Below are 15,781 nucleotides of genomic sequence, written 5' to 3' on the forward strand. Positions count from 1 at the left end.
AATAAAATTTAATTATTTAATTTTGTTCTTTTAAGTAGTTTTTTTTTTGACATCTCGATGAAGCAAGTTAATGTTTTTGAAATTTTAAAGAAGATGAAAAATCAATTTCTAGGTGTTTAATTCTTTTTAAGTCAAGTAAAATATTAAGTCAAAATTATTGAACAATCAAATTTATTTGGTTTTCTTCCTCGAATTTTGCCCCTGACTTATATTCCATATTCGAAGAAAAAAGGAATGACATTTACTAAGCTCCACTATTACCAAGCATGTTCAAGTGCTGAATCATATGAAGGAATAAAACTCGAATCTGAAATTTCAGATCATCATCAATTTTTCAAAAAAAAAAAAAAAACAACTGGATCATCTAACTGGTTACCCATTACCACTTTATATAGATAGGATCGAATCGGTAATTGCTCGAAAAAAGATTGTGGGGATGGATGACTAAGCGTATAATGCGATCCACTCTAATTATACATGTCCTATACATGTTGAATCACAACAAAGACGAATGGACATTTTAATTTCAAAAATTAGACAAAAATTACTATACTTGTGGTCGGCCGTCCACATTTTGCTTGCCAACACCATCTTGGCGTCCATTTTGGCATGGGTCCACCGATTGAAACCCTCAATCGATAGCCGACCATTTCGGATCATAACCTTGACGGCACGCATTGAGTCATATGCTTACTTACTGTACATGTATTTGTCTCTTTGGATCACTTGATAATTATTAATACTAGTAGGCCCCGACATTTTGCACCGATCGGATGGCTCTGATTGCTCGGGCGGTGGATTAGACTGATCTGTAGTGTATATGGGCCACCTCTGGCCGACCTATTCAGAGGAATGAGAATAATTTGCACGTCAGCTTCGCCCAAGCAAAACAGCAGCATAATTTGTAGGTGGAGACAGGATTCCATCACCATATGTGTGCTTACCTTTCTTTCTTATGGTAGAACAGATGCAAGAATGAAAGAAGATAGGATCCTAAAGCTAGAGCTATTTGTAAGCGGCAATAAATCCTCTACAATCCAAAGGGCAGATTCTTTTTTCATAATTTAACTACGTCGCAGATTGTAGTAGGCTAATAAAGGATCCAGACGAGATTATCTTTTACTTGTGCATTTTTCTATAACAACCCAGGATCTCACCCAGAATGACTAGCTGAAAGATATTATTTGGATTCCATGATCCTGTATAAGTACCCAAGATCTCCTCGGTGAATAACTGATGTAAGGCTAAGGGTTCAAATCCTTTCAAATTTAATCACAAACACCACGATAGGCTCATGGTCAGCCTCCATGAACCCGGTTACAGTATCTCCTAGTTCATATAGGCTATGGGCCGAGTTTGCTTTGATACCATTTATAACAATCCGGGACCTAACCAAAATGGTTAGCCGGAAGGTATTATTTGAGTTCCTTGATCCTATATACATACCCAAGATCTCCTCGGCGAATAACCGATGTGAGACTAAATACATGCCCGCACGGATCCTCATATTTTTAATCCAAAAAGTCCATTATGTCCTAACAGAACGTTTACTAAGGTAATGAAAATGGACTTAAACAGAGATGGCACGAGTGTTCGATTTGGCCTGAGTTGCAGCATCAAGGTCTAACCCAAATTGAGATTAAACTTCCTTGTAAATTAGATGTGGGTTAGATTTGGGCAAGCAATAGAGTTTTGTCATGAGTCAGGAGTTTTTTATGATGAAGGCTGTAGAGGATCTGTGCTTTCTGTAAGCACACAATGGCAGACTTGATGAGAGCTTCTTTGGTAAGTAAACAAGTGAAATTATTGAATATATATTTTTCAGCCTAGTTTAAGAACTGCATGACCTGCTTGCATTCTTATTTATCTATTAAGCATCTCAAGCTCTAGATCAATATATAACAAGCAAAATTAACTCTAAGATTATACATGCATGTATGCCCACAAGATCTCTTAACTATTCTCTTAAACGAGTCGTTGCGAAGGATTAGTGTTCAGTTTTTTTTTTCTTTTTTAAAGGAAAATGTTTAGCTCTAAATTAATCGAAACTGCATGGGATTGGAAGTCAGATGTGAATTCAAGGGAAGAAAAGCCTTTTAACTTGAGTTAGGTTCCAGAATCCTAGCAAGCAAGAATCAGAAAAAAGAGATCATCTACATGAAGTTTGAATGATATCAAACCTCACTTACAATTACTCCATGGTGACCAGACCATGGAATAATTAAAAAGCCTATTAGGAGAATCTCTGATGGGTGCCACTCTGGCTGATGCCTGATTGACACGTGGCAGGTGGATGATTTAATTAAGCTACTGTTGGGGGGGGACAAAAACAGGAGTCTTTAGTATTAAGATGACATGATTGCAGTATGATTGAGAAACAATAACTAATATTGATTGATGGTGAAATGAGCCTTGAACTTTAGTAGTTAGCTTGCCTCCCTTGAGATCATTTCGTTGGCTTTGGATCTTAGGAAAAGATCCAAATAGCTAATTAAGTTGGTAGCTATCTCTTGATAGAGGCCTTTCTTTGTGGTTCCTTTAACCCTCTCCTTCCCTCTTGTGCTACATGGATTGCATGCAAACTCTTGCGATCGAATGGCTGTGATTTGGATAAGAGAGCTGTAAACTATTTCAATGATTCTCTTGTCTTATATAATAGCCATAAAATTGTTTTGTCTAGAAGGAATATAGTGGATTAGGGCACATGTTACTGTAATGTCCATTAACATAGGCAGAAATCATTAATATACTACCAAATCAAACATAAAAGAACAAACGCATATTCTTATAATTTCGAAAGGGAAATAAAGTTTTAATGGAACTATCTGATGGTGACTCTGGTTGTAGGTGGGGCTTGGAGATTAAAATAATTCATGAAAGAGATTTTAGAAGACATCAGGGGTTTAGATTGGATTTGTTCTTGATTAGAAAAACAATTAATAAAAGAAATGGCAGCATCTCCAAAAAAAATAAGATGCATATAGTTGGACATATTTTGGTATCAATGACTCCAATATAATTATCAATAGAATGCTCTAATTGATCACTCTGCTGCTAATTGCAAGCTATCTGGATATCATCATCATTGATATTCATTAAACAAGTTTAGACATTATCTATTATAAAAAAAAGATGTGTGACTGGTGAAGGGTTAATCAAACCACACCTCTTGCCCACCCATTGATCTCCATGTAGTTGCAACTTTTTTATTCTCTTTTTTGAAGGGACAAAGTTGCATATTCTTATACATAATATGATAGATTCATTTTTCTTAAACAAAAAAGAAAAAAAGGCATATTTTATGCATATAATATATCTCTATTATTATAACACAATTTTCAAGGCTTGAAGATAGAGTCCATGCGTCTGAAAGTTTTAACTGTTCATATAATATATCTCTTTTGCTTTTTAACGCACGCGCGCATATATATATATATATATATATATATATATATATATATATATATATATATATATATATATATATATATATATATATATATATATTAAATTTATTTTGTTCTTTAAGATAAACAAGAGAAGGAAAACTAATTAAAACTAAAAATGTGTTTCTCGAGTTAAATCATGAGGCTCACAATTTTCATACTTTCTCTAATGCATATGACTAATATTAATACCCTTATATAATGCTATATCTCGAGCATGTTACACTCACTCATGTGTCAAAAAAATGCAACTTTAACTCAAGCAGACGCCAACAGGGCTTGTAAATTTATAATTGGTGAGGAATTGTACTCTCCTTTTTCTCTCAGTTTTGTCACAGCCTAAGTAGCAGTAGGGGTAATTCAGGCTCTGACTTCATCATGTATAGTTCCCTCAAATTTTTACTACAACCTTAAAGAACCGAGTGCAGTTATAAAATTTCAATTCTTACTTCAACCCAAAAGAACTGAGTGGGGTCATAAAATTTCATGCAAGTCCATCATCACTAATTTTTTGAAAGGATACAGTAAAAAAAGGGAAGTGTCATGCTGTCATGTCCTTTTGCATTCGCTAGATTTAAAAGCAGAATACCTAATCCTAGTGATACATTTACTAGCATCCAAGCATCGCATGTGTTTCCACATGCCAAAGCTAAGTAATTAAAGTGCTCTTGGATAACTTACGATAGCCACAAAATATTCTCCTTCGATCATACTCATTTGATCAAAAAATCAGTAGTCTGTGGTTAATTGGTGAGCTCAACCAAGGATGAAAATTGCTACGTTGGGTTTAATTGTAGTGTTAATAACAAGCAAAAGTAGTTAAAAAAGAAAGACTGCTGGAATCGTTAGATCATAAAGATAGTAGTAAAGATTTTTTATTTTTTTGTTACTTGCACCAGGCACCTAGATTGAAATCATGCCTTCATAACAAGGTTTGGAAAGTTAGGGATATTTAACAAAAAGCTACCTCCATTATTGCATCTAACATGAAGATTACTATAAAAATTCTTTTCACTTCAGAAAGAAACATCATTTTAATTAGTAGTTGTAGCTTAAAACTCTATCAAACAATGGAAACAAAAAAGCTGCCATCTTGTATATAAAGAATGTAATACATAATAATACATCTCGAAACCGATTATAACTGATGTGGCAAATTGTCCAACAAGGATTTGCCACATTGTCATGGATTGACCACTCAAAACTCGTCCTGTGGTCGACCCAAAAGGCACGCAAAAAATTCTTCACATTTCATACTTTTCTTTAAGGTAGCAGCAACTTGGTCATGATCATGAATTGTTTCAAAACAAATACGATAAGTGAGCAATTCGCATGGCCAAAAAGTGCGAGCATAATTCACAAGCAAGAATGCCGGTTGTTGCCATAATAGCCAATGCTTGCGCCCGAACTATTTGGCGACGGACTCTGGCCTTCACCTATATATTGCATTTTTGAAGGCTTTTCTTGTAAGTTCTTTTTTGACTTCCTGAGAGTCGTATCTGATTTAGGCATCAGAATGTCTTCCGTCAAACAAGCTTTAGTGGATGAACTTCTTTGTTTTATTTTTTCAGGCTGGATCCAGCATCGGAGCAACGATTCAAATGAAACCTCTGCCATCCAACATCAACTCTGAAAACGCACGATGTCAGAATCATCGTCGTCCAAATGTAGCAGCTACCGAACCATCATCATAGGGGTGTGCATCGACCCCTAGCCGATCTTTTCTATCTGGATGGCAGACGAGACAAGCATTCCAATGACTCCATCAGCTCGATACCTTGAGATTTTTATGAGTAAATGCAATTGAAATATATATAAGAGTAATAATTTAAAATACAACCTAGCTGCCTTCTACACATTTCCATCTTGCATGACATGCGAGGAAACTTGTAATTTTCTTAAATAAAGGACTAAATTCTCATATTATTTTGTAAAATATTTCCACTATAATTTTTGCCATCCTCATTAAAGTTCTTCTACTCTATCTATACTATAAAAAATAAAGACAAACAATTCTTGCAGTTTAAGTGGATACGAGTAACCATCATTCTATCTAAATCTCAAGGACAATATTGCCGTCAAGCACCAACTCCACCCCCGCCCCACCATCACTCCCGCGCCCAATCGGAAACCGCCACTGTACGGTTATACCCCCAATCATACGACCTACCTTTGCGACATTCCCCAAAATAGTAGGGGCAATGTCGTCTTTCTATTCTACGATCCGGCTTTATAAACCGTGACAAGCTTACACCCCGCTTAAAAAAAAAATTTTTCTCCCGTCCCTCCTCCTCTTCTCTGCCGGAAAAAGAGAAAAAAAAATCCCCTTTTCTCCTCTTCGATCCTCCAATTCCTCTTCTTCCGTCGATTTTTTTTCTCATCATGATGGCGAAGGAAGCAAAAATATGAAATCTTTCGATCCATTCTTCCACAATTTGAAGGGGTTCTCAGCTATGGAGCGGCGGAGAAAAGAAGAAAAGCGGCAGTCTCTGGAGGATTTCAGACGCGCAGTAACCCCCTTGTTCTTCTCTGATTTCCGAACGAGAAGCTAGGGTTTTTGGAAGCGTGTCTCGGATCTTAGATTGCCTTCCGAGGGACAACCCCATCGCCGACTAAGCTTCTGCTCCATTGCATTATGAGAAAGAAGAGTCGATCGTAGATAGAGAAATGGTTCCTTTCTTCAGCCGATCGAACCCTACTGGAGCTTTTCTTCAGACTTCTTAGGTAAGAAATTGTTCAATAAGTTCTCCTTTTTTTCCTTATAGCTGTAGCAAGCAAATAGAGAGAAAAATAACCGGAAAAATAGAATTTAAAGTGGACAAATGGAGTTTTCTTAAATATAAAGATCGAAGCTTTGTTTCTCAGTTCAAGAAAAAAAAAAACAAAACTTTTTTCTGATATAGGTTTTCAGCTAGAAATTAGCGAGAAAAGGAACGAAGAAATTGAAAATTGAAGCTTTGATTACTGCTGATCCGCCCTGTGATCAGATCCAGACTGTGCCAGCCATTGGACGGCTTGGATCTTCCGTGTCCCTCCTTTCAATCCTTTCCGTATATTCCACATCTCTTGGTGGATTCTTGACGACACATTGGTGGTCCCGCAGTAGAGTGTAACGGCGTTCTCGTCTCTTCTTTGTAAGAGAACAGTTAGTGGGTCCCGCGACGGTACGTTTTGTGGTTCCTTTCTCGTTCTCAAATAATTGTTTCGTTGACCGCTTGGCGGCAATGGACTCGGGGACGGAAAAGTGGGTTTACAATCACGGAGATAATGTTATTTCACAATGGGCCCACTTATCTGTCTCTACCTGAGTGCTGACGTGTCTTCCGTCTATTGGAAGGCAGTGGGGGATCCCATGTTGCGCATCCCATAGTGATGCATCATCACCAAAGGCAAAGGCTACAAAATGGGTTGAGATGACCCGTGACCCAACCCAACCCGATTTGACCTAATCCGACCCATTTTAAAGGACATGTGGGGCTGAGTTGGATTCTAAAATTAGATCCGTTCCATTTTTGGGACCGAATCCGGATTTCCAACTGTACAACCCGACCCGACACGTTCCAATCTGTTTGAAATTTGGATACTACGACCCAACCCGAACCTGCTAAACCATTTGGGCCTGTGGGCTGCAAGCGTGCAGGCCCAGTCGCCCAACTGGTGCTTGAGGCTCGGCCTAAAGTCTTAACTTTCTGTTCCTGATCAATGTTCTGAAGTTGATAGTGAGTAGAAATGTGGAATAATATAATGATATTAAGTTTCTTAGTGGTCTCATGAAGATAGGTAAGAGAGTGGTGCTCATGAATGTGGGGTTATATTTTTTTATGAAGGTAGGTGGGTTAGGTAAGAGATTGGTGCTCGTTAGGAATAAAAATGCTTTCATTGATTATGTTTAGCTGGGATAAAATTAGAAGAAAAGAAAAAACAATGTATGGAAAAATTTATTTTTTAAAAAAGAAGAGGAAGCAATAGATGCAGCAGCATAGTGGAATGGATGTCGCAGATCAAATCAACTTTAAAAAAGACAGCAAATATCACCGATATCGGAAATAGGTAAAGGTCCATAAATTTATTTTACCTGTCTAGCAATGTGGACCCAACCTTTTAGTGTTATTGGGTCGAGGCTTTGTTTGGTGTTAGATTCAGTGGTAGTAGGGCTTTCGCAGGCAGCTTGAGCATCGAGAGTCTTTGTTCTAAGCAACTTGCTGCTTTGGTTTAATGAATTAATAGTGCGCCAATAAATGGCTAATAATATTTGAACTCAATTTATATTTGAACTCAATCATGCCAGCTTGTGCTAATAATATCTCAAGCATGTTCTACATATTACATATGATAAACATTAACCAATTTTTAAGCAAAACAAATATTTATTCGTTATCTTTATACAATAGCATCTAATTTCTGTATCTCTATCAATCTTATTTTTGAGGTAATGAAAATATATAAGATATAATTATTTACGGTGAAAGCAAAGTCATCAGAGTATTGGCTTATATCCTTACTCAGACCCGAATCGGATCCGACTAGGACCCAAATTTTTTCGGTTGGGACCAGATTATACATGGATCTGACCCAACTCGAATGACCCGTTGGGTCAAAAATTATAGCCATGGACCCGACCCGATTTTCTATTGGGTTGGTTTTGGGTCTAACATTAGGACCCGAACAAAGAACCGGGTTGGGTCAGGATCACTCGTGACTCAGTCCGACCCGATCTATTTGCCCCCCTATCAAAGGCAGGGTTCTAGAATCAATAAATTTTTTAAGCCTGAGGCCTAGCCTCGACTGAAGACCAATTTCTTAGCCCAAGTATGTTGGCCCGGCCCATGCATGCATTGGATAGATAATCACCAGATGGTATTATGAATAACATTTCTCAAACTTTGTTTCAAAAGAAAAGTAATTAGACTGATAGATTTAAAAGGTTCCGCTTCAAATATCTCGCTGTTAAGTTCTTTTACTGTCTAGTTTTTATAATATCATGATAGGATGCGTTCAGGAAGATTTGTGATGGTTCATGAGAATTGTTTGTTGTGGATAATAATGTAAAGAATTTGAATCTTAAGAAGCTCATTTATGAACCTTTTGAGTTCTTGCTTTAATTGAAAAAATCATTTTATAGGGCACTAAGATAGCTTGGAAATCATCTTTATCCTTCCATTTTTGATAAATGAAGTCTTCCTCAAGTGATTGAAACCAACATAAGACTCTGCTTAGTTTCAGGATTCAAAACATGTAACCAAGACTGGAGTGGAAGATTGGAAAAGGAAAAAACTGAAGTAGTCGGTTAGGTGAATGCCAACAAATCAATTAGTTAATGAAACTAAGCTAGGTCTTGAGATAAGGTTACAACAATAGAGATCTATGCAGCAACCTCAAGCAATCTCTGGAATCCTCTTGTTTAAGGAATGCAACAGAGAGAAGAGAATGGTAAGGTCCATGTCAATCTGGCACTTTCACATTCATGGCATTATCTAAATCTTCTTCGAGAGCATGACTAACTTGATCGGCTCATTATATCCTATCAGTGAAGAACTCCTGGATGCTTACTAAAACCTTTTAACTTTTGTAATCAAGACCTAGTTAGCATTCTTAACAAAAGCACATGGAAAAATCTTTCCACACCACATCCATCTGTATGGTTCCAGTTCATAATTGTCTTCCTGCCCAAAAATCGATCTTTCTACAATAAATCAAAGCTATCTGATCTTCTCTTTCATAAGTAATAGATGAGAGGTGAATCTCAGGTATCTGCTTGTAGTTCTAATTGCAACAAGGAGACATACAAGGATTTGAAGTGCAGTTTTGCTTGCAATGTGGGGAGACATTTGACATGAAAGGTAGGGAACCTAAAATACAAGCAACAGCTTTAAAGGCTTTCTATGGATACCATCATATAATTTTATCTCTAGAGATCCTTTTGGCTCTTTCAGATGTTATAGTTGCATGTGCATCCTTTTTTCACTTGCTTCTGCTCTGCTAGTGGCACTATTAATTTCCTGCATTCTGTAACTACTTGACATTTGTTTTAATCATCTAATTACTTCTTGAGGAAAATTTTGAGTTATTAAACAAACAAACTACAGCAAGAAGTAGTTATCACCAAATCAAGATTTGAAGAGCTAACATCCAAAAATAAACATTAATCTAGTACCTGAGACTGCTTATTTATTTTCATATGCATATTTAAATACAAAGTTGTTTGTGCTACCAAGGTTTCATTAGTCAAATAAAGGAAATATCAAATGTAGATCAGTAAAGCTCTGCCCGTAAGAGTTATCAGATATGACAACAAAATGAAATCAATTCCATTTATATCCGAACATTAGCCAAAAAGACTTCTTAATGATGTAATGAGTCATGTTTTCCATTGATATTTGTTACTTCACCCTCCCCCGCACCCCTCGGCCCCCCCCCCACACACAAAATAAAAAACTCCATGGGATTTTTGCATGTTGATATCAATTAACCTGGTCTTATAGCATATTACCTCCCATGTGTGTGTGCTGGAACTTCACCATTCAAACTCTAGGAATTTGAACAAAGTTTCATGTAAAATGAGTACCTGTATTGTTGGGGTAATGGGTGTCGGAAGTGGCTGTTGTCATCAAGTGCAAACGAAGTTTGGCAGATCTTTTGATCATGAATTATTCTGCTTAAAATCCTAATGGTTGTTCAGCCTGCATTTGCTGTTCTTTTCACCATTGCCATTAAAATTTTCCATTTAGAACTGTCCAGTTACTGAGTAAAACTGTGCCTAAGACATGTCCTCAGGCTTTTTCATATTAGTGTTTTGTCTTGTAGTTTAAATTCATCATCATTAGAGGTGATCCAGTATTAATTTATGTTTAAGATCTCCTCTTTTCTCTCACTAGATATTATCTGGTTTTCTGATGTGTTTGTTCTTACAGGTATACTGAATTGGCAAAAGGAGTCTCTTGAGAACTTGGTCCTGTGTTATTATACTGTTGCCGACCATGGCAAAGGCAAAGTTCTTATGTTCCCTCCATTTCTTGAGCACCATTCTCCTGATTTCCTCTGTCCCAATCTCAAACTCCAAAACAGTGGAAACTCAAGCCCTCCTGCAATTCAAGAGTCAATTGATTGACCCTATGAAGTATCTTGAAAGCTGGAAGGAGTCAAACACGCCATGCCAGTTTTTTGGTGTCACATGTGACTTCAGTTCTGGGGAAGTTATTACAATCTCACTTGCATATAAGAACCTTTCTGGCAAGATCTCACCATCAATCTCTGCCCTTGGCAGCCTTAAAACACTTCTTCTTCAAGCAAATTCCATATCAGGCACAGTTCCTCCCGAGTTGAACAATTGTGCTAGTCTTCAGGCCCTCAATCTCTCGATAAACAGTTTAACAGGCCAATTGCCGGATCTTTCAGGCTTAAGGAAACTGAAGGTTCTTGATTTGTCAACAAATGACTTTTCTGGTAAATTTCCAGCATGGATCGGGAATCTGTCTGATCTGGTTGCACTTGGTCTTGCTCAAAATAACTTCGAGGAGGGAGAGATTCCGCCGAGTATCGGAAATTTGAAGAACCTAACATGGCTTTACTTGGCAGAGTGTAATTTGAGAGGAGAGATTCCATCCTCTATATTCGAATTGATTTCATTGGGAACTTTAGATCTCTCCCAGAACCAAATTTCAGGGATACTTCCTAAAGAAATTTCGAAGTTACACAACCTGTACAAGATTGAACTCTATCAAAATAATTTGACAGGAGAGATCCCACCTGAGCTTGCAAACCTTACTAACTTGCATGAACTTGACATTTCCCGCAATCATATGACTGGAAGAATCCCCACTGAGCTTGGTGATCTTAAGAATTTCACCGTCATTCACCTATACAGGAACAACTTCTGGGGTGAACTCCCCAAAGGATTTGAAGACTTCCAGTTTCTCATTGCATTATCTATCTATGAGAACAATTTTTCCGGAGAACTCCCAGCAAATCTTGGCCGGTTCTCACCACTCAACAGTTTGGACATATCGGAGAATAATTTCTCTGGGGAATTTCCGAGGTTCCTGTGCCAAAATAACAATCTGCAATTCTTGCTTGCACTGGATAATAACTTCTCAGGTGAATTTCCTGATTCTTATGCAAACTGCAAGTCTCTGCAGAGGTTCCGAATTAGTCAGAATGGCTTCTCTGGGCGCCTTCCAGAAGGTTTATGGGGACTGCCGCATGCCATTATCATTGACATAGCAGACAATGGTTTCACTGGATGGATATCTTCGGAGATTGGGACCTCAACTAGCTTGAATCAATTGTGTGTTCAAAATAACAGGCTCTCCGGTGAGATTCCAGCTGAGATAGGAAAGCTCCCTCAGTTGCAGAAGTTATATGCTTCCAATAATTCTTTCTCAGGTCATATACCATCTGAAATTGGAAATCTGAACCAGTTGACGTCTCTGCATTTGGAGGATAATGCTCTCACCGGGCCTATACCATCTGAACTTGGTTCATGCAGTAGACTGGTAGAGGTTGATCTTGCACAGAATTCATTGAGTGGCAACATTCCAGGAACTCTCTCTCAGTTGGCCTCTCTCAATTCAATTAATCTATCACAGAACTTGATTACTGGTCCTATTCCAGATAGTTTACAAACATTGAAGCTAAGCTCCATTGACTTCTCCAAGAATCGATTGACAGGAAGGGTTCCTCCAGGTCTTCTGATGATTGCTGGAGATGAAGCATTTTCTGGCAATCCCAGTCTATGTATCGATGGAAAGTCGAGAAATGGATGGGACCCGAACTTGGGCATTTGCAAGATGGATAGCAGGCACAAGGACATCTTGGGTAAGAGACTGGTTCTTGCATTGATCATTTTATCAGCTATATTCGTACTTTTAGCTGGATTAGCGTTTGTTAGTTATAGGAGCTTCAAGCTTGAGGAATCCCATAAAATGAAGGATCTGGAGGAGTGTATGGACAATGACTCAAAGTGGAAAGTGGAATCTTTCCAACCACCAGAACTTGATGCAGAAGAGATATGCAACTTGGAAGAGCAAAATTTGATTGGAAGCGGGGGCACAGGTAAAGTTTACAGGTTAGAGCTGAAGAACAAAGGGACAGTTGCAGTGAAGCAATTATGGAAGGGGAATGGAGCAAAAGTTTTGATGGCAGAGATAGATACACTGGGGAAGATCAGGCATAGAAACATACTGAAGCTATACGCCTGCTTGACCAGAGGGGAGCTTAACTTTCTCGTATACGAGTATATGCCTAATGGGAATCTTTATGAAGCTCTTCATCGGGAAATCAAGGGTGTCCAACCAGAGCTGGACTGGAGTAGGCGGTACAAGATTGCTGTGGGTGCAGCAAAGGGGATCATGTATCTTCACCATGACTGTTCACCAGCCATCATACACAGGGATATAAAATCCACCAACATATTGTTGGACGATAAATATGAAGCAAAAATTGCCGACTTTGGGATTGCAAAGATCGCAGAAGAATCAGACATAAGTTGTTTTGCTGGTACACATGGTTACATTGCTCCTGGTATGTTCTTATTTCATTATATACTCTTCTGTCCTCAAAAACAGTAGAACTGAAACTTACAATTGCTCTTCCTCAAATGTCATTGTTATCGTATTGCCCGCATCTATATATTAACTGCATAAAAGATCTGGTTTATTCATTCATATCCTTCTTATTTTCTGTTAATTTTGTCTTTCTGTAGTAGTGCTCGTTCTTTATTTGGTTGACTTTGTAGCATAGGTCATAGTTGCTGCAGAATGAAGGATTATTAATGGTTTAAAACTTATAATATATGCTTCCATTCTTGATGACCTTAAAAGGATTAACCTACTTGTTCATCACTTCGTTTTTTTTTTTTTACTTTATTTTCCATCTAATGAAGCAGAAAAAGGAGGGAAAAGAATCTTTAACAGCTTTTTTGTACTTTCATCCATTATTATGTGGTAGAACGACCCTACTGGTTTTAAGATGTTGAATAGAAGAAAGCTCACATTTTCTTCTCAATGCTGTGACAGCTTTATTTTAGCTTGTCTGTGGCAATCCATCCTATTTTGACATGCATTCATCTCTCATATTGTTTCTGAATATCTTCAATCTCTTACGACTGTCTTTGAACTTAATAGTCATCCTTGTGTCTATTTCATTTTCAGAACTTGCATATTCGCTCAAGATAACTGAAAAGAGCGATGTCTATAGTTTTGGTGTTGTCCTGCTAGAATTGCTTACTGGCTGTAGTCCTATAGAACCTCAGTTTGGTGAAGGGAAAGATATTGTCTATTGGGTTTCAACACATCTCGATGGCCAGAAGGTTGCAGAAGTTCTCGACCCCATGGTCTCAGGTTCTGCAGAAGATGACATGATGAAAGTTTTGAAGATTGCAATTTTGTGCACTACCAAGTTGCCAACTTTGCGTCCTAGCATGAGGGAGGTAGTTAAAATGCTTATTGATGCTGATCCTTGCACAGCAATTACGAGGGAAAAGAACTACGGTAAGGACTGCTAGTTTTATCAAGCAGGGCCTTTAATTTGTATGATAGTTATAGATGCTTTAGAAAATTTAAGTTGATATTTAGGCAGTGTAGGCCTAAGATGCTTGTAACTCAATTCAATCTAGTCATCTAATGTAAATTACATGTTCCGAGTAGTCTTGTTTTCAGGTAAATAGACATCGGGTTTATATCATGTATTATTACATGTAATGATTGGCTTTTCTGTCTAATGAAAAGCAATTCTCATTGTTATCTACCTAAAGATGTTACCATTTTGTATGCCTTTCATGACTATTATATTTGTATATTATACTAAATTATCTATAAATTATTAGTTCTGGCTGTTATATTTTTATTTGTATACCTTTTATGACTATTATATTTGTATGCTATACCAAATTAATTAGCTATAAATTATTAGTTCTCAGGCTACAGTTATATTTTCTATGCTAGTGCCAGCTGGTGAAAATCATTAACAATTTATATTTCGTGAATATCTGATCAGAAAAATTTAGTTTCTTATGAAAACCTACAATATTACTATGTGTATTTGAAAACGACTCCAAAATTTTCTGTTGGCCAGAATATTGTTATTGTAGGTTGATCATTATTTTAGTATTCTCCAACTGTCAATCAGGCTAGGGGAATATGATTTCAATAGTGACAAACATTATTGGGATATAGCAGAACCTGCATATATAGAAAGTAAAAAGGTGATGAACTTGATAACTGAAGAGAAGACTATATACATAATAAACACCTCATCTCTTGTGCATATCTCTGATACCACTGCTATCTGAACAACAGTTATCTGATGGTTCTTTCACTCATTGAGGATCAGATTCTTGGTTCAGGAGTCATACTTCTAGGATGAGCTGGTTTCGGTAAAAGTAGGATCTCAGTTGTTGGTTTGCTTGTGATTTAATATGATAATTCACTGCAAGCATCTTTATGTGGTGTTTGCTGCACCTTATGATCATGGTGATAGCTTTGCCCATGCACAAGATTAAGCTTTTTCTGCTAAATTCTGTGGCTGCACTGAGCTGGTTTTGTAGTTCAGAGTCCTCAGGTCTTGTTTATCTTTATTCATTAGGCCCATCAGGCTTATTTGTGTCCATGCTAGTGTGATCATGGTCCGTCTCCAAGTCTCTTAGCCCTGTTTGGCCTGATAACGTATGAAATTTAAAAATTGCTCCTTTTGATGTTCTTTTGATTCTTCTGTCGTAATTGAAGCATGGGCTCACTTGGAGTGGGTTCTCAGTGGTCATAATAAGACTAGCTTATAACCCACGCAATGCGTGCAGAAATAATTGTTTTCTTTCTTGTTTTTTCGAACTGGTTTTGTAGTATATATACACTTGATTTAAATATGCTTACATCTGATATTTTTATTTAAAGCATGTTCGAAAATGAAATTATTCTATATGCACTTTATATATTTTTAAAAGAAAATTTTGTTAGAGACTGCTAAGATAGAAATGGCACTCTACTCCGTTGGAATAGTATAATGCATTATATAATTGTTTGGTGGCCATTAGATTAGTACAAAACTTTGATGATTGATGTATCTATATGTCTTCCGACGATTGGTTTGGGAGAATATTTTAACCGGAAGGCAAAAACTTGAACCCTCTTTTCTTAAAATACCAGAAATTTCTTCAGTTATATATACAAAATTATAGCTCCTCGGGATCAAAGATGAGAAACGTTAATACCAACTAAAAAACAAATGTTGAAAGCCAGCTAACTTAGGAACCGATATCGGCATGAGAAATGAATTGGCTAATATGACACCTAAGAGAAGCTTGTAAATTGAAGGATATTAGAAAATTTAAATTTATGCCGACT

General features: G+C 37.3%; 1 protein-coding gene across 2 annotated transcripts; it reads left to right on the forward strand.

Annotated features, from left to right (window-relative positions):
• The first annotated feature begins 5,707 nt into the window (after positions 1-5,707).
• On the forward strand, positions 5,708-14,189 carry LOC103704812 (uncharacterized). Of its 2 annotated transcripts, XM_039133546.3 has the most exons (4): positions 5,714-6,170; positions 9,194-9,286; positions 10,358-12,965; positions 13,595-14,189. In XM_039133546.3, exons 3-4 carry the CDS (start codon positions 10,424-10,426, stop codon positions 13,945-13,947), a joined length of 2,895 nt encoding a protein of 964 aa, XP_038989474.1. In that variant the 5' UTR covers positions 5,714-6,170; positions 9,194-9,286; positions 10,358-10,423; the 3' UTR covers positions 13,948-14,189. The 2 variants fall into 2 exon arrangements, with proteins under 2 accessions (XP_038989473.1, XP_038989474.1); XM_039133545.3 differs by lacking the exon at positions 9,194-9,286 and having other exon boundaries at positions 5,708-6,170.
• Positions 14,190-15,781: the final 1,592 nt, after the last annotated feature.

Source organism: Phoenix dactylifera, chromosome 4, assembly GCF_051530095.1.
Source record: "Phoenix dactylifera cultivar Ajwa chromosome 4, Ajwa_hap1_PhDact_Kaust_v1.1, whole genome shotgun sequence".
Lineage (NCBI taxonomy): Eukaryota > Viridiplantae > Streptophyta > Magnoliopsida > Arecales > Arecaceae > Phoenix > Phoenix dactylifera.